We start from the raw sequence: 24,379 nt of genomic DNA, 5'->3' as shown, positions 1-24,379 counted from the left end.
TGGTCCAATTGTTTACTTAGCCCTAATGTGACTCTCATGAGTCCTAAGTACTCTCGTTTTATTATGAAATTAGTCTTACTTTAGAAAACAATATACGTGAATTATATTTTTATTCCACTAATACAAAGAAGAATATAATTCAGTTTTGATTCATTTTTATATATTGCTTAAACTTACATTGAACTTCTTTGGGTTTTAAGAGAAGAAAAGAAAAAGAAAAAAGGAGAAAACATGGATTTGGGAGGAGGAAATGAGGAGGGGGTCTGTAGGGAGAGGGGTGTGGGAGGTATGATCTAAATGCATTGTATTTATATATGAATTAGGGACAAATATATACTAATATTTTTGGGTTTCTTTTGAGACGGCGTTTCTCTGCATAGCTTTGAAGCCTGTCCTGGAACTAGCTTTTGAAGACCAGGCTGGTCTCAAACTCACAGAGATCGGCCTACCTCTGTTGCCCAAGTGCTGGGATTAAAGGCATGTGCCACCACCCTTGAGGCTTAGAAGAACGTATAATAAATTTTAAAGCACATTATTAAGTATATGTGCCAGACACTGTGCCATTTCGGAGTAGCCCACCCTGTGAGTCTCAGTTCCCACCATTCTTCCTGGAATGTTCCCTTATCCAGCTCCCTGTGAGGTGATGGTACTCCCCCTTCTTCCTGAACTTACTCTCTGGCTTCCCTCATCTCTTGGCAGTTCATCCCTGAAAGCAGGTACACTTAGCGGACATCAGCATCTACTTACATATGGTGACCTGCCACCCTTCTTGGACTCAGTAGGTGTGTGCCTCTGCGTAGGGTCTACATTACAGCACCACACTGGAGACGCTGATGCTGCTGGGGGGAAACTCCTGCTTTGGCCAGAAGTGAGGGATTCCGCCTGGTTGTCCAAGCTCCCAACTCTCCACCCAGCCTTCTTTCTTCCTCCCAGCTCTCCAAGAACTACAGGCCTCTGGCTTCTCTACGTGGCTGTTTGATTCCCAGCCTTCTCCTCTGTACTGGTCTTTTCTCTATGGGTTGCAGGTGCTCCCCGGTCACCAGACTACTCTCCCCTGGCATCTGGAAGAGATTCAATTCTCCTCTTGCCTCACCAGTGCAGTCCTGGTTTTTCTTTCTTTTGCCCCCCTGGCCTGACTGGCTGTGACCTCATGGCAATTTTCCTGCCTCAGCTGCTCACACTCCACCATGCCTGGCTTGCATCTTCACCAAAAAGAAAAAAAAGAATTGTTTTAAAGGAAGAGGGTAGATGTGAAGTGACTGGGAGATCAGTGGATCGGAATGCACGATGTGAAACACACACACACACACACACACACACACACACACACACAATCAATGAAAGTCACATCTGTCCCTGGGCTTGCGAGATAGTTTCAGCAGGTAAATGTGCTTGCCGCCTAGCCTACCTACCTGAGTTCAATCCCTAGAACTCATGGGGTGGAAGGAGAGAACTGATTCCTGCAAGCTGTCTTCTGACCTACATACACACACATACACAAATTAGTGCAATATTTTTAAAATTAATATTTTCTACAATTGCTCGTTGAAGATTTTCTCATAGGCTCCACCGTTTTGAAGAAGCCCAAGCTACAAGAAAGCAAGCTGTTTTTTAAAGAGTACTCAGCTTTTTAAACCTCGTCAGCACCGCCTTCAGACTTAACTCCGCCCAGATACGCCTATCTATAGGTCCCGCCCCTCCCGGGTCTGGGACAGTTTGACTTCTTCCAAGCCTTCTGCTTCTCCCGCCCCTCACTTCCAGGGCACTCGGCTGATATGCGCATGCGCGTGAGAAAGCTTTTCTTCCTGAAGTCCCCAACTGCTCGTAGCCCAGGAAGTGAAGGGCTGATGTCGCGACCTAGTGGACTTCCAGAGCCTGCCAGGTAAAGCCCTCCGGCTCCAGACGCTGGAGCCCGACCTAGTCGGGCCCCAATTACTGCGCGGGCCTACCTGTCCATCCTGCAGTTCAGGCTCCTCGGGACTAGCCTCCTGATCGGCCAGCTGGGACTTTGCTTCTTTCTGCTCCAGGGAACAGAGTGGGGGTTTCACCTAGAAAGATTCACACACAGGCAGGCGTGTCCTCATACCCCTGGGTCACAGCGCTTCCCTTTGCCAATCTGTATCACTCTTCTGTAACCTGTGTCCCCACAGCAGAACCTCACAACCCGACGATGGCCAGACAGCCCGGCAATCAGCCAGACCGGGTTCAAGTCCCTGGGTGGCTACTAACACTCATGATCGTGGTTCTTGCCCAAGGCACTGCTCCCAGCCTCGACTCACATGATCCCATTATCCACAGGGCTTTCCTGAGAATTATAAACAGAGTGGGGTGAGCCCTGATCAGAGCTGTTGCTCCTATTTTAATGGTGATAGTCTGGAGACAGTTTCTAGACTTTTGTTTCTCCTGCTGCCTCTTGGCAGCTCTAGGAGCTCCCGAAAAGCCTCCTTGGGCAGAGTTCTTTCCGCTTGCCTAGCTGTCTTTTCTGAACAGAGGCCTGCACACTGTGTGCCCACTTTCAGTGACCCTTTCCAGGACATTTGATTGGTTTGCAGCCAGCAGCCTGCCACATGGGAAGGGCAGGGGGAGGTGGTGAGAATTATTAGCAAACACCTCCAACCAATGGCTTACTAAGGATGTCCTAGCTGGTCATTAGCAGTCACAGCTGAGTGCCCCTCTCCCCATCCCCCGCTCCGTGTGTGAATTGGTCGATTTATCTTAATGACTACCCTCCAACAAGTTACAGATCCAGGAGATGATGTCATAATTTTTTCCCACGTGTAGCCCCAAATGATCTCAAAATTCTGGCCATCTTCCTCCCTCAACCTTCCAAGCAACTGGGATTACAGGTGTGAGCGACCACACCTGACCCCACCCATTTTGAGTTGAAATGAATTTTTTTTTTTTTTTTGGTTTTACGAGACAGGGTTTCTCTGTTTTGGAGGCTGTCGGTCCAGCCTGGCCTCGAACTCACAGAGATCCGCCTGCCTCTGCCTCCCGAGTGCTGGGATTAAAGGCGTGCGCCACCAACGCCTGGCCGAGTTGAAATGAATTTTGATTGACCTAACCATCTGCTTTTGCACAGCCATACTACGGACTAATGAAAACTGATGTTCACTCTCTGTGGCCACCATGACAAAGTCCTAAGAATTGTGTGACTTAAGCAATGGCAGTTAGGGAAAACTCTTGGGTCTGAAGGCCAGTCCAAAATCAAGGTGTCAACAGGAACACAATCGGAAGTCTCTGGGGGCGCTTACTTGCCTCTTCCAGCTTCTGGTGGCTTCTGGTCATCCTTGACTTGTAGCAGCAGCAGCAGCAGCACTCTGGTCCCCATCCCCATCTCTGTGTGTGTCTCTCTGTAGCCTCTTCCTTCACAGATGCCTGCCATGGGATTGGGGGTTCTCCCAAAATCCAGGGATCTTACCTCACCAGCCTTAACTACATATGTAAAGATCCCATTTCTGAGTAAAGTTCCATTCCCAGGTTCTAAGTTGACATGGACGAGGCCACCCTGTGTGAGGCAGCAGCATAGTATGCTTGTCTGAGGGACACATGAGCACGCTGCAGACTGTGGGGACGAGTCTAAATATTTGCCTATCCGTTCTCAAAGTGCAGTCCCTTGAGTTGCCACAGAGGCAACATCATGACTCTGAAGTGGAATCCAGTGCTCCTTCTCAGGCCTTACCTCAAAGCCACCGAGTCACAGTGAGGGGTACCCTGTGCAGACCGAGAGCAGCCCTCTCCCAGATTCAGTGGATGTTTGAATTTGGGAATTACTTTTAAGTGGCGGCTGGGTTTGAGAACATGGTGGAAGGATCAGGCAGGCTTTACAAAGACTTTTCGACACACCTGTCCTAGCTGTGTATAGCTATAGTATTAGTATTTCTTCCCCAGAGCACTAGGGATAGACCAGGGCCTCCCATGCTAAGCAAATACTCTACTACTGAGCGATATCCCAAGCCTGCTTTTTATTGCTTATTTAGAAACAGGGTCTAGAGTTCAAGGTTGGCCTTGAAGTCACTCTGTATTCTAAGGACAACTTGAACTTGTGATCCTCCTGTCTCAGCTCCCAAACAGCTGGGACTAGAATGAAGCCCAGCTTACATACAGAGTCAAAGTTCAACTGTTACATTATTGAGGAAATGTCTTAGCATACGTGCTTGATTTGGTTTGGTTTTTTAGGTAAGGTGTCATGTATAACAGGTAGGCCCTGAACTCACTGCGTTGCTAAGGATAACCTTGAATTCCTGATCCTCTTGCCCTTACTTCTCGAATGCAGGTATTACATACATGCCTAATCTGGCTTACTCTTGAATTTTAAAGTTAATTTGCCCTTCTAAGTGAAGTTGTGTATGCAACTGTGAACTTGGTGTTTTTGCCTCATTCGTTCTTGTCAACAAAATGCCATTTAAGTACTGTGATTACTGCCAGGTTATTAGAAAACTATACTGAGACTCAGAAATTAAATCCAAGATACTCACCCCACCCCTACCACTCATCCCACCACAGATAGCTCAGCAGGACTGGGAGCTTTCTGCCACAGCTCTGCTTACCGGAGATCTTGCCCTGTCCTCATCTTAGGAACAATCTGATAGATGATGCCAAGGCCCGCTTGAGAAGGTTCGATGTCGGGACCAGGTATTCCCATTTGTCTTCTAATAAATACTCTGTCCTTCTGCCTCTGCTGGTCAAAGAAGGAAATCTGTACTTGCTGCTCACTGTCCGCTCAGACAAGGTAGGTGACAAGAGGCTCTTGTGACATCTTGGGGCATTTAAAAACACACTTCTTTCACTTTGTCCGCATTTCAAGGCTGCCATTCTCAAATGAACTTTCGAAATCATGGTGTTGGAGGAGTAGTGGAAGCCACAGGATGAAATGGGATTTTGTTTGTTTGTTTCATGATTTTTTTTTTTTTTGGTTTTTACGAGACAGGGTTTCTCTGTATTGTTTTGGAGGCTATCGGTCCAGCCCGCCTAGAACTCACAGAGATCCGCCTGCCTCTGCCTCCCGAGTGCTGGGATTAAAGGCGTGCGCCACCACTGCCCGGCCAAATGTGCCATTTTTAAAGAGGTTTTAGAAAGAAGAAGAAAAAAATAGAAAACAGGGCTGGTAGAAAACACGTTAGAGCAGGGTTGCTTAATGTTGGTGCTTAAACAGGATTTAGGTCTAGAACATTCTTTGTCAAGGAGCCTTCTTGTTCATTGTAGGATATTTAGTGTTGTCTTGATCTCTACCCATGACATATACACAGCACTTATACACAGGCCCATCTGTGTGATGACAGCCTGTCTTCAGACAGTGCCAGTAGTCCTGGCAGAATAGGGGTGGAAAACTACCCCCATCAACAATGACTCTGTTAGACTAATCCACCCAGGTAAACTAGAGCATACCCTTAGTACCTAGGCCCTGAAGCCAGCTGCCCACATTGAATGCATGCTGAAGTTAGGATCCATCTCGCTCTACAGCCATATTAGGCTAGGTGTTCCAATCTCTCCTAATCACTTCTGGGTAGTCACCCTTCCTTGCTGTTGTCAATATTTACCAGAGAGTTGAAGAAATGGTCATTTCAAGGATATCCCAGGATAGACATAATAGACCACAAAGTAACATAGTCTTCCAAACAAAGTAATTGAAAATGTCCCATTGACAGCATATATATGTAAATAATAAAGACATAAATAAACAACAGCTGAATTCTATGGACCCAGGGGACACAGGACTGTGGAGATCCTTTTTGCTGTGGAACAGTCAAGTGACACAAGTCCAGGTAGTTATTAAAACCCACTTTCCCAAAGGAGACTAGGGAAATGAGGGTCTCAGCTCTGCTCCTAAGTATAGTGTTCATAATTCTCTGCCCCTATTTTTTTTGTGTGTGTGTAGATGTGTGTGTATGTGTGTGTGTGTATTATCTGAGAAACAGTAAAGCCCATATATGACCAAAGCCTCTGGCCAGTGGAATTCTGATTTTTTTGTTGCACCCACAGTGGTTATGCCTGATGATCATGAGCCATTTTAAGTTTTGAAGGTTTATTTTCTGTGTGTATGGGTGTTTTGCCTGGATGAACGTATGTGCACCATCTTAGTACCCACATAGGTCAGAAGAAGGCACTGAATACCCTAGAACCACAGTTCTAGTTGGTTGTGAGCAACCTGTGGGTGCTGGGAACTGAACCCAGATCCTTGGCAAGAACAGCAACTGCTCTTAACCACTGAGCCATCTCTCCAAGTTGTCAAGGTCATTAAAAAAATAATATAACCGGGCAGTGGTAGAGCACGCCTTTAATCCTAGTGTTTGGTAGGCAGAGGCAGGCAGATCTCTATGAGTTTGAGGCCAGCCTGGTCTGCAGAGAGAGTTCTAGGGATAAGTTCCAGTGCTACACAAACAAAAAGGTTAAATCTCCTTCGCTCTAATTGCAAGCCCTACCTGTCTATGAGCGAGGGAAGTAGGGTGTTTTTCAACCAGCCTTGCAGCTGCTCCTGAGGACTTCCCAGGGCCTTCTGCCAAGCTGGGACTCTAACATGGATTGACTCATAGCTCCTCTTTTACATTTTCTGTAGAGACAGGATCTCACCAAATTGCCCAGACTGGACTTTAGTTCACTCTTGTAGTTCCAGCAGGCCTTGAACTTCCATCCACCTGCCTCAACATCGGAAGCAGGTGGGATGACAGGCTCGTACCACCAGACCTGGTTTCCGGAAGGTTCTTTTTATTTTTTTCATTGCATTTTAAAATGTGTTATGGGGGAGAGGCACGCATACTATGTATGCAAGTGTGGAGATCAGAGGACAATTTTGTGGTGTCTGCTCTCTCCTTTAGCCTTTATGAGGCTCCCACGGATCAGAGTTAGGACATTATGATTGCACCACAAGTGCTTTATGAGAGGAGCCATCTCACCGACCCTGGAGCCATGTTTGTAATGTCTTACAATCCTGATTTTCCAGTATCTAGAGATGGGACTGAAAGCTGTCCTGAGAGAAGTGTGCAAGAGAGCAACATTGTCTCAGCTCATGCTAGTGTCCATGATCCCTGACACTGACTAAACACTGTATGAGTTAATGCTAGCGTCTGTGCTCTCTGACACTGACTGAACACTGTCTCAGTTCACCCTAGTGTCTGTGCCCTGTGACACTGACTGAACACCGTCTCAGTTCATGCTAGTGTCCGTGTCCCCTGACATTGACTGTTCCTTGTTGCGTTCTCTCTTTGCTCAGTCCAGCACAGGTAAGGGCTCCCTTCATAGACCTAGAGACCTGGGGCCTGGGGCATTTCACTTGGCTGAAAGTGAACATTGGATGGGTTGTCCTTTTGGGTAAGATTTATTAGGAGAGTTAATATCATGACAAACAGTCAGGCAGACAGACAGACAGCATGGTAGAGGCTCTGATTTGAGATCAGGTCCATGAGGCAGAGTAGGGGAGCCCCTTCTTACAGGTCTCAGAAGAAGGGAAGTTTTGGTGTTAGACCAGCTGTTTCTAGTTCGCAGGAAGGCCATGGGAAAGAAGAAAATGGTCTTGCATCACCAGGAAAGGATGTGAGATTCCAGAAGAGTGCAAGAAGTGTGTGTGTGTGTGTGTGTGTGTGTGTGTGTGTGGGTAGCATCAGTTGAGGTGTGTACCCTTATATGGGTAGAAGTATGTTTCTCCATGGTAGTCTGGCAACCTGAGGTAGTCAACTTTACTGGGAAAGTAAGAATGTTTTTGAGTGTGTGTGTGGGGGGGGGCAGAGGAACGGGAAGAAAGAAGTGATGTAATTCTACAATAATCTCAAAAATAAAATAAATAAAAACCAAACAAAAGAACCCAGTGTGGATAGCACCTAAGGAATGGTACCTAAAGTTGACCTCTGGTCTCCACATGCACATGTAGATGTGTGCACCCACACAAACACACATACATGCATACATGTACACCCATACAGACAACTTACACTATTTACAGAGGGGGAAAAAGATTGTGCATTCCCATGCTTAGGTAGATCCCTTTCTGGTCCCAAAAGTCTATGAAAAATTTTTGTTTTTGATTTTGTTTTAGATGTACTTGCTTGCTTCAAAACAGCTGAACACTTTCTAAGAGTAGAGTTCTCAGGAACCCAAAAGGTCCTTGCTCCCTATTAATTGGAGTCAAAGTAGAAGGCCACTTGAATTGAATTGGCATGCTCTGGGGTCTCTTTGAAGAGCTTTCAAAATGTATTTTAAATCAAGTCAGTATTTCTATCAAGCCCAATGAGTCCTTGTGGGTGCCCCTGTCACCAGCTACTGTAGAGCTGAGTGTGCAAACAGTCACGTTTTAGAGGTGATGTACCAGGGGGCATATTTTTAAGTATTTTATAAGACAGGCTGTGGTAGACAGAAGATGGTCTAGCCTTCTTCTCCCTACTCTCTCATCTGTCACTGAAGAGAAGATGTGTGAGGCCATAACTGTCAAGCCAGATCCTGTGGAGCTCTTCATTTATAGCAGGGAAGACCTACAGATGTTTTATGTTTTCGAAAGACTTACCTAGGACTGGGAATATAGCACAATGGCAGAGCACTGCCCTAGTATGCACAAAGCCCTGGTTCCACACCACAAAATAAAATAAATGAGTGAATGAAAGCGAAAAGTTACTAAAGCCGCATCTTTGGCTATAGCAGTAAATAAAGATCATAACAGTCTTAGTCCTCTCAAACGACTGTAACAGAATACCTTATACTGGATGGTTTATGAACATCAAACATTTCCCATGAGTGTGGAGGCTGCAAAGTTCAGTATCCAGGCATCTGCAGATCAAGAAATTGGTCCTGGCCTCCTTTTTCTAACTCATAGATGATGGATTTCCCTGTGTGCTCACAGGGTGAGCAGAGCAGTCAGTCGGCTCTAAGATCATTGATAAGGACCATGCTCCATTATAATTTTCCAAAAGCCTCACCTCCAAATGGCATTGCCTTGTGACTGAGGATTTCAATGGTAGCAGCCAGGAAACAGATATTCTGACCAGATCAGGCTCCTAGCTTTCCTTACACAGTTCTATCAGCCCAAGTGCTCAAAATGCCGACAGGACATCTTGGTTGAATTCTTCAACTTCAAGAACCGACCTTAGGGGTTCTCATTGCACCCCCTGCCTGGGAGCAGGACACAAATCCACGTGCTACAGCCTCAGCTCATGTAACCGCCCTGTGGTTCCAGCAAGTGCACACTGCTGTGATCTTTGTACACAGTTGGCAAGAAACTGGCCTAAGAGGCCTGCTGAGTCAGGTTCTCTCAGTAGATGCATGGGGAGGGCACTGGACATGGGTAAGTGAGTGTATAAGAGGGACTGGGGGAGACCCTGGCTGAGAAGCTGAGCACACAGAAAAGGGAATGGTGAGGTGAGGGCTGCAACCTTCAGAGCTGAGAAAGGAGGAAATTACTGGGAGCCACACATGGAGACACATTGTCCTAAAGTCAGACAGAACTGGAGTCAGAGATGTGGGTGGAGAAATATGGAAAGAGAGGGCCCCGTTCTTCATGTAGGTGAGCAAAAATAAATGGAGATGTTGAGATGTGTGGCACCAATGGTGACGGCTCCTCAACAATACTATGTTTTAGCAGACTCTTGTTTATTTAAACTTATATGGGAGTGTGAGTGTGGGCATGCATGCATCACGACCTCTGTAGGGGAGTTAAAGGACAGCTTTTGAGAGTCTCTTCTCTCTCACCTTGTTATTGAGATAGGGTCTCTCTTCCTTACCTCCTCATTCCCAACTATAGGATCCAAAACAGTGCTCTTTGAGCTTCTGTCAGGTTGTCTCAAATTCTGCAGAATGATTTCTGACTAGTAGAGGAAACTTCAAGCTTCTCGACTGTTCTGTCTCTGCCTCTCATCTAGTTGTAAGAATTCTGCCATTACAGATACATGCCATCACATGCAATTCTGTATGTGGATTCTAGGGATTACATTCAGATCATCAGACTTTCATCACAAACACTTCTACTGGCTGAGTCATCCCCTTGGCCCCAGAAACTTCTAATAAATAGATGGTGTGCTGATTAAGAACATGGCCTCTAGAATTAAACGCCAATGTATAGCTCATTGTGAGAACTTAGTCAGGTAACTTAACCTCTAGGTGTCTTACCCTTTCTGTGAAAAGAGAATAATAGTAACCTAATGTGGTTTGTGTGCCCATTAATAGAGATCTGTGATCTGTACAAACAAACAGAATGGGGAATCATTCTGAAACTAGTTATTAGGTATGGCTATACATCATTATGGGTTTATTAAATGTTCCTGAATTATTTATTTTAAATTGGTTACTCTTATACTCTATTGATTTTCCTTCATTAAGAATTTTTAAAGATATAATAGCTTGTAGGGTTGGGGATGTAGAACAGTTGGTAGAGTGCTTGCTTAGCATGTACCAAGCCCTGGGCCCCATCCCCAGCACTGCCTAAAGCAGAGCATTTTGGTATGAATCCTAATCCCTGCACTGAAGAGAAGGAAGCAGAAAGACCAAAGGTTCAAGGTCATCCTTGACTACATAATAAATTTGGGGCCAGACTGGGCTACATGAGACCCTGTCCCAGTCTTTCCCCACAAAGCATAACAGCTTATAGAAACATATGCTCTGAATCTGATAACCACTCATAATGGACTTAGCAAAATCATCTATTGGTTATACTATCTTTATAGTATCCTTTCTTTAGCTTTTACAAACCCTCATTGGTGTTTATGCATTTATGTTGTTTTTAGAAGCATGTAGAGGAAAATCAGAAGTGAGGGAAATTCTCAAAGTTATTAATTGTGAGGTGTGTGTGTGAAATGAAAATTGAAAGAAATTAAAGATAAACAAAATCTTACTTTTTGTCAGAAAATAAATGCAGCTGAACTTAATCATATACTGTTTTCTTTCACTTGTAGCTCATACATTTTATATCACATAAAGTCATGTATATATGTATATATATGTATGACATAAAAGGAAAAGGAAAACTGCTCAGGGAGGCTAAGAGGACTAATGGGAGGGAAGAGAAAGGGAGTCAGGGGGTGTAAGGGAGTTATTCTCTACATATAATATAGACAATAAATATTTTTTTGTAGAGGATATTTTTTATCATTTTTTATTTTAATTTTAAATAGCTTGTTTTACATGTCAATCCCAGTTCCCTCTCCCTCCCCTCCTCCCGCACTCCCCTTCCCCCCCACTCTCCCACCCTATTGCCAAATCCTTCCACATAGGGGATATCTAGAGTCTGTCATTTTACCCTGGGTAGGGTCCAGGCACTCCCCTAAGAGTCGAGGCTGAGAGAGCATCCCTCTTTGTGCTATAGGCACACGAAGACTGTTTGTATACCAGGGATAGACACTGATCCACAGCTCAGGGCCCCATAGGTTGCCCAGGTCTTCTCGCTGACACTCACATTTGGGGGATACAGATCAGTCCCATGCTGGCCTCCCCACTGTCGGTCTGGGGTCCAAGAGCTCTCCCCTGTTCAGATCAGCTGTCTCTGCTGGTTTTGCCAGCCCATTCTTTGCCAATTTGCTCATCACTCCTCTCTCTCTGTCACTGGGTTGCTTGGGTTCAGTTCAGTGATTAATTGTGTGTTTGCCTCTGCTTCCATCAGTCACAGGATGAAGGCTCCCGGATGGTTATAGACATCAAGTTCATTATCAGGAATGGGCATTCGAGGTGGTCTCTCCACTATTGCTTAGCTTGCCAATTCGTGTTATCCCTTTAGATCACTCGAGGTCACTCTGGTGCCTGATCTGTCTTCGAACCTATGATTCCCTCTTCCCCCTATTCTACCCCCACCCCCTCAACTTCCTGTTCCCCCATGACGAACTCTCTTCCTCTTCACCCCCTCTCTTCTTCCCAGGTCCCACTCCCCCCCACCCCTCGCCATGTTCCCCATCCATTCAGGGGATCTTGTCTCAATCCTCTTCTCTTGGGTACTATGCATATATGCATATCTTTTAGGTTCTTTCCTGTTTCCCAGACTCTCTATCAGTGGAAGTGCAGACTGGCACTATCCTGATCCATGTCTAAAATCCATATATGAGTGAGTACATACCATGTTTGTCTTTTTGCGACTGGGTTACCTCACTCAGGATGGTTTCTTCCAGTGCTATCCATTTACCTGCGAATTTCAAGATTCCATTGTTTTTTTCTGCTGAGTAATACTCCATTGTGTAAATGTACCACATTTTCTCTATCCACTCTTCAGTTGAGGGGCATCTAGGTTGCTTCCAGGTTCTGGCTATTACAAATAATGCTGCTATGAACATAGTGGAGCAGATGCCCTTGTTGTATGGACTTGCCTCATTTGGATATATGCCTAAGAGTGGAATTGCTGGGTCTAGTGGTATATTAATTCCCATTTTCCTGAGGAATCTCCATACTGATTTCCAAAGAGGCTGTATGAGTCGGCACTCCCACCAGCAGTGGAGGAGTGTTCCTCTCTCTCCACATCCTCTCCAGCATAAATTGTCTTCGGTGTTTTTGATTTTAGCCATTCTGACAGGAGTAAGATGGTATCTCAGAGTTGTTTTGATTTGCATTTCCCTGATGGCTAAGGATGTTGAGCACTTTCTTACGTGTCTCTTGGCCATTTTAGCCTCCTCTACTGAGAATTCTCTATTTAGCTCTGTACCCCACCTTTTAATTGGATCCTTTGGTGTTTTGGAGACTTGTTTCTTGAGTTCTTTGTAAATTTTGGAGATTATCCCTCTGTCAGATGTAGGGTTAGTGAATATCTTTTCCCATTATGTGGCCTGCCTTTTTGTCTTTTTGACTGTGTCCTTTGCCTTACAGAAGCTTTTTAGTTTCAGAAGGTCCCATTTGTTAATTGTCGATCTCAGTGCCTGTGCCACTGGTGTTATGTTTAGGAAGTGGTCTCCTGTACTAACTCGTTGAAGAGTATCTCCCACTTTCTCTTCTAAAAGTTTCAGTGTGGCTGGATTTATGTTGATATCTTTGATCCATTTGGACTTAAGCTTTGTACAAGGCGATAAGCATGGATCTATCTGCAGTCTTCTGCATACCAGTACCCAGTTATGCCAGCACCATTTGTTGAAGATGCTTTCTTTTTTCCATTGTACAGTTTTAGCATCTTTGTCAAAAATCAAGTGTTCATAGGTGTGTGGGTTAAAATTAGAGCTTTCGATTTGGGTCCATTGGTCTACCTGCCTATTTTTGTGCCAATACCAAGCTGTTTTCAGGACTATAGCTCTATAATAGAGCTTGAAGTCAGGTATGGTGATGCCTCCTGAAGTTCCTCTATTGTATAGGGATGTTTTAGCTATCCTGGGCCTTTTGTTTTTCCATATAAAGTTGATTAATGTTCTTTCCAGGTCCTTGAAGAATTGTGAGGGAATTTTGATAGGGATTGCATTGAATCTGTAGACTGCTTTTGGCAAGATTGCCATTTTTATTATGTTGATCCTACCAATCCAAGAGCATGGGAGATCTTTCCATTTTCTGGTATCTTCTTTGATTTCTTTCTTTAAAGACGCAAAGTTCTTGATATACATGTCTTTAATTTCCTTGGTTAACATTATCCCCAGATATTTGATGCTGTTTTTGGCTATTGTAAAGGGTGATGTTTCTCTGATTTCTTTCTCAGTCACTTCATCATCTGTATATAATAGGGCCACTGATTTTTTTGAGTTTACCTTGTATCCTGCCACATTGCTGAAGGTGTTTATCAGCTCTAGGAGTATCCTTGTGGAGTTTTTTGGGTCACTTATGTAAACTATCATATCATCTGCAAATAGTGAAAGTTTGACTTCTTCTTTTCCTATTTGTATCCCCTTTATCTCCTTTTGTTGTCTTATTGCTGTAGCTAGAACTTCAAGTACAATATTGAAGAGATATGGAGAGAGTGGACAGCCTTGTCTTGTTCCTGATTTTAGAGGAATTGCTTTGAGTTTCTCTCCATTTAGTTTGATGTTAGCTGTTGGTTTACTGTATATTGCTTTTTATTATATTCAGGTACATTCCTGTTATCCCTGATCTCTCTAGGACCTTTATCATGAAGGGGTGCTGGATTTTGTCAAAGGCTTTTTCAGCATCTAGTGAGATGATCATGTGGTTTTTCTTTTGCAGATTGTTAATATGGTGGATTACATTGATAGATTTTCTAATGTTGAACCATCCCTGCATTCCTGGGATGAAGCCTCCTTGAGCATGGTGGATGATTTTTCTGATGTGTTCTTGAATCCGGTTTGCGAGTATTTTATTGAGTATTTTTGCATCGATGTTCATGAGGGAAATTGGTCTATAGTTCTCTTTCTTAGTTGTGTCTTTGTGTGGCTTGGGTATCAAGGTAATTGTAGCCTCGTAGAAAGAGTTTGGCAGTGTGCCTCCTGCTTCTATTGTGTGGAATACTTTGAGGAGTATTGGAATTAGCTCTTCTTTGAATTTCTGGTAGAATTCTGCACTGAAGCCATCTGGGCCTGGGCTTTTTTTATTTGGGAGACTTTTGATGACTGCTTCTATTTCATTAGGGGTTATAGGTCTGTTTAGATTGTTTATCTGTTCTTGATTTAGTTTTGGCAAGTGATATCTATCCAGGAAATTGTCCATTTCCTTTAAATTTTCAAATTTTGTGGAGTGCAGATTTTCAAAGTATGCCCTGATGATTCTCTGGATTTCCTCAGAGTCTGTTGTTATGTCCCCTTTTTCATCCCTGATTTTGTTAATTAGCATGCTCTCCCTCTGTCTTTTGGTTAGTTTGGACAGAGGTTTATCTATTTTGTTGATTTTCTCAAAGAACCAACTCTTTGTTTCATTGATTCTTCTCAGTGTTTGTCTGGTTTCTACTTGATTGATTTCAGCCCTCAATTTGATTATTTCCTGGCGTCTGCTCCTCCTGGGGGAGTTTGCTTCTTTTGTTCTAGAACATTCAGCTGTGCTATTAATTCTCTAGTATGACTGTTCTCCAGTTTTTTCATGTGGGCACTTAGTGCTATAAACTTTCCTCTCAGCACTGCTTTCAAAGTGTCCCATAAGTTTGTGTATGTTGTGTCTTCATTCTCATTGAAATCGAGGAAGTCTTTAATTTCTTTTTTTATTTGTTCCTTTACCCAGGGATGGTGCAATTGTGCATTGTTCAATCTCCATGAGTTTGTAGGGTTTCTGTGATTTGTGTTATTGTTGAATTCTAATGTTAATGCATGGTGGTCTGATAAGATGCAGGGGGTTATTCCAATTTTTTTGTATCTGTGGAGATTTGCTATGTTTCCTATTATGTGGTCAATTTTAGAGAAGGTTCCATGTGGTGCCGAGAAGAAGATATATCCCTTTGTATTTGGGTGGAATGATCTATAGATGTCTGTTAAACCCAGTTGGGTCATAACTTCTATTAGTTCTTTTGTTTCTTTGTTAAGTTTCTGTCTGGGGGTCCTGTCTAGCCGTGAGAGCGGAGTGTTGAAGTCTCCTACTATTAGTGTGTGAGATTTTATGTGCATTTTGAGCTTTAGTAATGTTTCTTTCACGAATGTAGGTGCCTTTGTATTTGGGGCGTAGATGTTTAAAATTGAGACTTCGTCTTGATGTATTTTTCCTTTGATGAATATGAAGTGTCCTTCTTCATCTCTTTTGATTGATTTTAATTTGAAGTCTAATTTGTTAGATATTAGGATTGCTACACCCGCTTGTTTCTTGGGACCGTTTGATTGGAAGATCTTTTCCCAACCCTTTACTCTGAGATAACATCTGTCTTTGATGTTGAGATGTGTTTCTTGTATGCAGCAGAAGGAAGGGTTCTGTCTTTGTATCCATTCTGCTAGTCTGTGTCTTTTTATAGGCAAGTTGAGGCCGTTGACATTGAGGGATATTAATGACCATTGATTGGTGATCCTTGTTTGTGCTTGATTTATTGTTAGTGAAGCTATTTTGTGTAGTTTCTCCTCCCTTTTTCTTTTGGTGTTTTGTAAAGTGTGATTATATATTGCCTGTGTCTTTGTGAATGTAGTTATCTTCCTTGGCTCTAGGTTTTCCTTCTAGCATTTTCTGTAGAGCTGGATTCATGGATACGTATTGTTTAAATCTGGCTTTGTCATGGAATATTTTGTTTTCTCCATCTATGGTATTTGAGAGCTTTGCTGGATATGGTAGTCTGGGCTGGCATCCTTGTTCCCTTAGCGTTTGTAGGACATCTGTCCAGGATCTTCTGGCTTTCATCGTTTCCATTGAGAAGTCAGGTGTAATTCGGATAGGTCTGCCTTTGTATGTTACTTGGCCTTTTTCTTTAGCTGCTCTTAATATTTTCTCTTTACTCTGTAGGTTTGATGTTTTGATTATTATATGGCGAGGTGACTTCTTTTTCTGGTCCAGCCTATTTGGTGTTCTGTAAGATTCTTGTATTTTCATAGGCATATCTTTCTTTAGGTTAGGGAAGTTTTCTTCTATGATTTTGTTGAATATGTTTTCTGTACCTTTAAGTTGAATTTCTTCACCTTCTTCTATACCTATTATTCTCAGGTTTGGCTTCTTCACGGTGTTCCATATTTCCTGGATATTTTGTGTTAAGGATTTGTTGGTTTTGAGATTTTCTTTGGTTGACGACTCTATATCCTCTAATGAGTCTTCAACACCTGAGATTCTCTCTTCTATCTCTTGTATTCTATTGGTGATACTTGCATCTGTAGTTCCTGATCATTTACCCAGCTTTTCTATTTCCAGCTTCCCTTCATTCTGTGTTTTCTTTATCGTTTCTATTTCAGCTTTCAATCCTTCAACTGTTTGAGTTGTTTCCTTAATTTTTTTTGGTTGTTCTTTCTTGGTGCTCTTTAGATTCTTGGAGAGATTTGTTTATTTCTTGAATTTTCCCCCCATTTCATGGATTTTTTTTGTTTGTTTTTTTCTTCTATTTCTTTATGGGATTTCCTCGTTTCTTCTTTGAGGGTCTCCATCATCTTCATGAAATAATTTTTAAGGTCTGTCTCCTCTTCTTCGTCTATGTAGTACTTTTCGGGTCTTGCTGGTGTTGGATCCCTGGATTCTGGTGGGGTCATGTTGGTGTTTCTATTGCTGAGTGATCTCTTTTTTTTTTTTAACAAAAGCAATAAAAAAGTTAATTTTAATAACATTTAATTTTTCCATTATTCCAGTGCTTTGATATTGTTATTTTACTATTTTGGAAAGTCATTTAGCTGCTCATTTTGGTTACTTAAATCTGTGCAACAAAAATATCACAAACTGCAGTGGCCCAACACAACTTTGCATTCTGTCCCCAGTTTCTGTGGGTTGTGATTTCAATGGGGCACAGAGGAGAAAGTTCATCTCTACTCCATTGAGCGACAGTAAAGGTCTTGAAGCTGAGGTTGAGAGGTTCAGGGACAGTAGGACCTAGGCTATGGGGATCCTTGAGTGTCTCTCTTTAGGCTGAGTGGTCTCTTATTCTGTCTTCTTCCCATCTCTTCTTTCAGTGGGTGCTGGTGGGGTCTTTCCATCTCCACTGGTCTCCTTCCTTCCTGCAGCTGAAGCTGGGGATGCTGACACGGAGTTTGGGTCCTGGTAGGGCTGATGTCTTTCCTGAAGCTGGTCTCACTGGGGTTGGGGTCTTGGAATTGTTGACTTCTTTGCTGTGTGGGCAGGTCTCCTGAAGCTGTACTCGCTGGGGTTGGGGTCTTGGAAGTGCTGATGTCTTTCCTGAAGCTGTACTCGCTGGGGTTGGGGTCTTGGAAGGGCTGATGTCTTTCCTGAAGCTGGACTCGCTGGGGTTGGGGGCTTGGAAGGGCTGATGTCTTTCCTGTGTGGGCGGGTCTTCTGGATGCCAGGAGCTGCCCGGAAGATCAAGGGGGATGGGTGATGGGCGGGCGGTCCCCGCCTGAGACCCAATCTCACCTGAAGCTGGACTCGCTGGGGTTGGGGTCTTGGAGGGGCTGATGTCTTTCCTGTGTGGGCGGGTCTTCTGGATGCCAGGAGCTGCCCAGAAGATCAAGGGGGATGGGTGATGGGCGGGCAGTCCCCGCCGGAGACCCAATCTCACCTGAAGCTGGACTCGCTGGGGTTGGGGTCTTGGAGGGGCTGATGTCTTTCCTTGACAATAAATATTTTAATAAATAAAACCATCTAAAACGTATCAGTGGGGAACAATTTCAGGGGGGGAACAATACAGATAATTTTCCAAAAAGACATCCCCCAACCTTTGTAATAAATTTGTTAGTATATGATATATTTGTGTGTGTGTGTGTGTGTGTGTGTGTGTGTTTGTGTGTGTGTGTACGTGAGTGCATGTACACAAATCCTGGAAACCTGACATGAGAGTCAGAGGATGACTTTCAAGCATCACTTTTCTTCTTCTACCATATGGGTTTGGGATTCAAACTCAGGTTGTGCCCTTATCTGCTGAGCCCATCTCAGGAGCCCTGGTTTTGTTTTGTTGTTGTTGGGTTTTTGTTTGTTGTTTTGTTTTAGGATTCAAGGAAAAACATATCTTGTACACTGTAGATGTTGAGTTAATATTTGTTGACTGACTAAATAGTTCTCAAATTGAAATCTCACTTTGTAACTCTGTCCTTTCAATCCCCCAGCTGAGAAGGGCACCTGGGGAAGTCTGCTTCCCTGGAGGAAAGAGAGACCCGATGGACATGGATGACACAGCCACTGCTCTCCGTGAAGCCCAGGAGGAGGTGGGGCTGCATCCCCACCAAGTGGAGGTGATCTCTCACCTGGTGCCATATCTGATCGATGTAAGGACAGTCGTGGGACCTCCTGAGCTGCTAGGGGGCTCTACATTGGATCCAACATAATTCTAGAAGTGCTGTGCACTGAGACAGGATAACTGGGTCCTTGTGTAGACTTGGTCCTTCATGAGCTCTGTGGCCCTTCTCACGCCATCCAGAAAGAAAGAGGGAGCTACCTCAATGATTTTCAAACTGGGTGCCACGGAATACTGAGTATACTCAGATTGCTCCTGTGTGCTTTTCTCCAGCATACATTTATTTTGAGAATTCAGTAAAAAAATAATATACTATTGTGAAACATATTAGATGGTATCCCTTTGGAGGGACCCAATTTTTTCTGTTTACTCTAATGTCGCTTGGTTTAGTGCACACCTTGGGATAAAGAGGCCTCTTGTCAAAGAACTAGGGAGCTTTTTATCCTTGCCTCATCTTACACACCACACTTCATGTGATTGTCAGGTCGCTGTGGTCCTTGGGTCTGTGATTATTTCTCACACTTCATGTTATCAAGAACCTGGCAGTTTTAAGCTATACCAGACATTCTTCAGTTCAGGTTATGGATTTAATAAAAAAGGCTATTTTTATTTATTTGTATGTGGGTGGTGGTGAAAGTGTCTGGAGGGTCCTTCAGAGGACAAAAAGAGGGTGTCAAGTCCACCAGAACTGGAGTTTATAGGTGGTTGGGACTGGAGTTATAGACTGTTGGGAGCCACCTCATATGAATTCTGAGAACTCCACAAACTCTGGTCCACTGCAAGAGCAGCATGTGCTCTTGACTGCTGAGTGAGCTCTCCATGGTTAGACTAGAGTCACAATTTGGGAAAACAAGATCATCTGACAAGATGCTTAAAAACTGCCGGTGTTTGTCACTGCATTCCTGTGAGTCAGGACTTCCTTATTCCCATAAACCGAACAGCATAGGAAAACCTGGAGCTGGGATAGTGGGATCTCATTGGCTGTTGTACTGTAGCAAAGTCATCGTTGTGCAAATGGACTTTAGGAGTCACTTGCTGATTCTTACTGGTATACTAGCATTATCTCATCAGTATAAATGTACTGTAACCTTTTAAATGCATGTCCAGAATGATGACAGATTAGAAGTCATCTGGTCTCATGGCCCCACACCCAATGTCTTCCATGGTTGATGCTTGACATAGCTGTAGTACATTGGTCACAACTATGAAACAGTTTTAGAACACTATTATGAACTAAACCCACACTTTTTTTTACTACTTTTCCTATTGTCTTGCCTTATGCCCTTGATCCTATCCTATACACCAGATTGTATACAGTTGTCAGATCTCTTAGTCCTTGTGACAGTTTCTCCTACTACATTCATCATGACTATGGCAGTTTCAAGGTTTATCATTCATGCATTTTATTCAGTGTCCTTGAATTTGAGTTTCACTGATGTTATTCTCATGATTAAGCTCGTGTCATAGTTTGGGAGAGGAAGACCACAGCTTTGGGTGTCCTTCCCACATATCCACAGAACTAGGTATAAATATTTTACTATTCTATGCATTGAGCTTTCAAGCAAAATTTATACTAAAACAATACTGCCACCAGTGCCTAACAGTTGGAAAATGAGGGGGTTTAGATTATCTTCTAATAGGGGTGATTTTCAATTAATTTCTGCAAATCCCCCAACACATTTTAAGGAGTTTAAAACTCTATTGATTCATTGAACTAGTTCGAAATTTCTCAAACCAGAGTAGCTTCGTCTCTACAGTCCCTGAGAGCTACTGATTTTTTTTTTGTGGGTGGTTCAAATAATGGAGTTCACATATGCCTCAGGCAGCTTTCTCTTACTCTAACAAATACATGAGCTAATCACCTTATAGGGTATGATGACTAATTCTAAATGTCAAATTGCCACAACCTAGAATCACCTGAGAAGAGCACCTCAACTGAATTATCTAGATCAAATTGGCCTGTTGTCTGTCTGTCTGTCTGTCTGTCTGTCTGTCTGTCTGTCTCTCTCTCTCTCTCTCTGTGTGTGTGTGTGTGTGTGTGTGTGTGTGTGTGTGTGTGTGTATGTGTTTGGGCAGGGGCATGTCTTAGTAGTTAATGGATGCAGGAGTATTCTGCCCACTGTGGGCAGTACTGTCCTCTAGGCAGGTGGTTTTGTGCTGTATAAGAAAGCCACTTAAACATAAATCAGCCTGTGAGTCAACAAACAGCATTATCCATTGTTCCTACTTCACCTCTTGGCTGTAAAGTGAATTCCTTTCTCAGAAGCAATCCTGTGTGGAATAGTAAGCAACCCCTCCTTTGAGTTCCTACCTTGTTTTCCCTCAGTGATGGACTGTGATTATAATTGTGAAACAAATAACCCCCTCTCCCCCAAAGTGACTTTTGGTTACTATATCATCACAGCAATAGAAATGAAACTAGAACATAGTAGGAAGATTTGGTTCCGCTCATAGTTCTTGAGGTTTGAGCCCATGGTTAGTTGACCCCATTGTTTTGGGACTGTAGTAAAGTACCTCATTCTGGCACACCCTGTTGGAGTTCTCTTGAGACCTCTTCATCCATTCCTCCCTCCCACTATGCATTTTGGGTAGCCAGCAGCTCTCTGCTAAGGACTCACTGTTGGGTGACTGGAGATGGCTAAAGTGGGATATCCCACACAGAGGCTTAGAAGTGTTGGGCTGACTTCTTGCAAAACTGTCCTCCACCAGCATCTAGGGCTGAGCCTGAAAACCCAGCTCCTTTTTTCTACCTGGGGTGTCTTCCACAACATGCTGCTGCTCTCTTCGCCAAGCTGTTGCACTCCTTCCTTAGCCCCTCACCAGTTTCTCCTGGTATCACCTCAGTCTTCAGCTCACCATTTGCTCTGGGAAACCTGTGACCTCCAACAGTGAGCCCTTATGCAGGACCCAGTGTGGCTGAAGCTCTTTGTGACCTATGACCTCAGATTTATTACCCTAAGGCTATTTAAGGTCTATGTTCCCCTCATCTCCTCTCTAGCCAAAGGTTGCTATTCACCATGGATGCAATTAATAGCAGATCTGTTTTCATTCTGAAACCTTTGGCTGCCTCCCTCCATGAGAGGTTTCCATAAGCCTGTTTAACTTTCTCTAGACTTCCCCCTTACAATGTACTTCCCTCTGGCTTCCCAAAGCCTTTCTTATGGCCCAGGAACTTCAAACTGGAGATCATATCTATGTGCAGTCCCAGCCTCTTTTGTAGACTTTCCAGTAGAAGTAAAGACACTCCATCAGCAAACTCTGAGTCATTTTATAAGAATTTGCGCTCATAAATAAAACTAAACTCTTCACAAAACAAAAACGTATGCTATAAAAATATAGTTTATAAGCAATTCTATGTCTTACAGCTTTGAGTATGTATTTTCCCTAAATATAAGTATGCCACAAGTAATATGTCATTTTCCTGTTGATAAGACATCATACCTCTGTCCTTACCAAGATGAAGAGGTATGTGACATCATTCCAGATGCTAACACAGGTGAAACATATCTGTTACATGGGGGACATGAATTTGTGTCAGGAGCAACCCCTACCCTAAGCCTACCTTATACCATATACCATAGCCTTAGTCTTTCCTCTCCTAGAAGTGGCCTGAGTTTAATCTTTGAAACAGTACATCACTGCACGTTGTAATGTGTGGATTTTGGTTTCTGCTTTCAGAATGATGCGTTGGTAACTCCAGTGGTGGGTTTTCTAGACCACAACTTCCAGGCCCAGCCTAACGCTGATGAAGTTAAGGATGTGTTCCTCGTGCCTTTGGACTATTTCCTGCACCCCCAAGTCTACTACCAGAAGCACTTCACACACGCTAGCTACCATTTTGTTTTACACTGCTTTGAGTATACAAACCCCGAAACTGGTGTGAAATACGTAATCAAGGGAATGACTTCTAAACTGGCTGTGCTGGTTGCCTTAATTATCTTGGAAAAAAGTCCCTCCTTTGACATTGAGTTTGATCTCAATGACCTGATACCATCTTGTGAAAAGACCTTTCTTCGGAAATATTCTTCAAGCAAGTTGTGAAGACATCAACACTTGAAAGAACATCCATGAGGTCTGGTGTGAGCTTCTACACAGAGCAACATCAGCAAGTGGAACCTGACAGGTGTGAATGTTTTTTCTGCAAGGCAAATGCAAGGCCTTGCCTGGTTTCCAGATGCCCCTTTTCATCTAGAACACTAAAAGTCTTTCAAAACTGGAAAAGTGCTTTGGCAGAGCAGTATAATTTTACCCATGATGCCAATATTTTTATAGTTATTTTAGGGATATTTGGCACACAGTGAGCACTTAATAAATGTTTGTTGAATATATGACTGTGCAATGTTAATATTATTTTAAAGTATTTGAAATATTTTTAGTCCATCATTTCTCTTGACAGAAACTGCTGGCTAGCCATTCAAACCTACACGCTTGACACTATGGAGATAATGCTACCAATATGGTGCCTGTCTTGCAAGCATAAGGATCTGAGTTTGATCTCCATCACCCATGTAAAATGATTAAGGTATGGTGATGTACATTTGTAATCCCAGCATTAGGACACAGCACCAGGCAGCTCTGAGACTTACTGTCCCGGCAGCCTACCGTACTTGGACTGGTGGTCAGCCAGTAGGCCACAAGGAAAAAGGTGCCCCCACAGGTAGGTGAAGAAATCCCCTAAGTGGATGGCAGAATGTAAAGAATAGTCAGTGCCTGGCTCTCTGAGTGACTCTGTGAAGCAAAGCAACCCTTCAAATCGAGCAGTTGACAGAGGTCAGTAATGGAAGACAGTAATAAAAATTCTGTCATCTTTCTGCATTGTAATTTTGGGCCCTTTCATTGCAGTATTGCTGCAACCCTAAATAATATGCTGTAATACTTGAAACCCAAGCTCAAGGGATTGCAAGCAAAACTGACATCCCAGCTCTGACTCTTGATGTGAAAATTCTGTGATGTGCACAGACTGTCACAGGTACAAGAGGGGCCAGGTGGCAGATACCCACAGCAGCTTAAACAGAAGACCAGGAGAGGCCTATGTGCCTCCACATACAGCCAGTCACCTTCCAATATGCTGATGGCAAATAAAACACCAATTTCAAACACAAATCCTAAATCAGAAAGACGAGCATTTCAAACTACATGCTTTGAGATCTACTGCCTCCTCTGTGGCGGTAGACCATGCTTCAGTGCCAGCGGGGATTTCTTTGTTTAATTAGGATACTAACTGTGCCAAGGTCAGAGAGGCTGGTAAGTGAAGCCCTATAACCACAACTCTATGATGCTAATTTCACATCCTACTGTGTAGTAGTATTAGATTTTCGTAACTACAACTGAAAATCTGATGTCCACACTAAACCACGTCAGTCTGCCAGGGTAGTGTCCATTGCTGCTGAGGTTTTTTTTTCCTCTCAAAGTTGGCAGAGGCAAATACCCAGTCCACTGCTTTATGGCCATAAATGTTTAAATGGTGCAAATCTGGATCCAACCAGGAAAGCAGATGTTGGATGAGCATCCCCATTACCATTCTGTAACTAGCCCTGCATGAGCAGGCCTGGGCCATTTCTGAACAATTACAGAGGCATTTGCAAATGTGTATTTACAATCTGACAGCAGCATAATTGCTGGGTAGATGCCTGACCCCTCTGGTGCTGCCGAAAAGCCTCCTTCACAGAGTTTGTTGCTGTGAACTCCGCCGGCCTTGCCTGCTTTCTGAAAGGAGTTGAAGCAGCTGAACTCTGCAACCTGAAGACACACAAGTTAGGATGC

The 24,379-nt window shown here is 43.5% G+C and overlaps 1 protein-coding gene across 3 annotated transcripts; it reads left to right on the top strand.

Annotated features, from left to right (window-relative positions):
- The first annotated feature begins 1,706 nt into the window (after positions 1-1,706).
- Positions 1,707-22,944, top strand: Nudt7 (nudix hydrolase 7). 3 transcript variants are annotated; one of them, XM_040736506.1, is made up of 4 exons: positions 1,707-1,882; positions 4,579-4,732; positions 18,489-18,587; positions 22,295-22,944. In XM_040736506.1, exons 1-4 carry the CDS (start codon positions 1,776-1,778, stop codon positions 22,655-22,657), a joined length of 723 nt encoding a protein of 240 aa, XP_040592440.1. In that variant the 5' UTR covers positions 1,707-1,775; the 3' UTR covers positions 22,658-22,944. The 3 variants fall into 3 exon arrangements, with proteins under 3 accessions (XP_040592440.1, XP_040592438.1, XP_040592436.1); XM_040736504.1 differs by having other exon boundaries at positions 18,489-18,614; XM_040736502.1 differs by having other exon boundaries at positions 1,709-1,882; positions 18,489-18,647.
- Positions 22,945-24,379: the final 1,435 nt, after the last annotated feature.

The sequence above is a fragment of the Mesocricetus auratus genome, unplaced genomic scaffold (genome assembly GCF_017639785.1).
Source record: "Mesocricetus auratus isolate SY011 unplaced genomic scaffold, BCM_Maur_2.0 Super-Scaffold_6723, whole genome shotgun sequence".
NCBI lineage: Eukaryota > Metazoa > Chordata > Mammalia > Rodentia > Cricetidae > Mesocricetus > Mesocricetus auratus.
This window is presented reverse-complemented; position numbering and strand designations above follow the sequence as displayed.

Excerpts from the sequence above, each read along its gene's own strand:
- Nudt7 (XM_040736502.1), top strand. The coding sequence starts at position 1,776 with ATGCGCATGCGCGTGAGAAAGCTTTTCTTCCTGAAGTCCCCAACTGCT. Across the intron at positions 1,883-4,578 it reads GGACTTCCAGAGCCTGCCAG|GAACAATCTGATAGATGATG; the intron begins GTAAAGCCCTCC and ends TCCTCATCTTAG. Across the intron at positions 4,733-18,488 it reads TCACTGTCCGCTCAGACAAG|CTGAGAAGGGCACCTGGGGA; the intron begins GTAGGTGACAAG and ends TCAATCCCCCAG.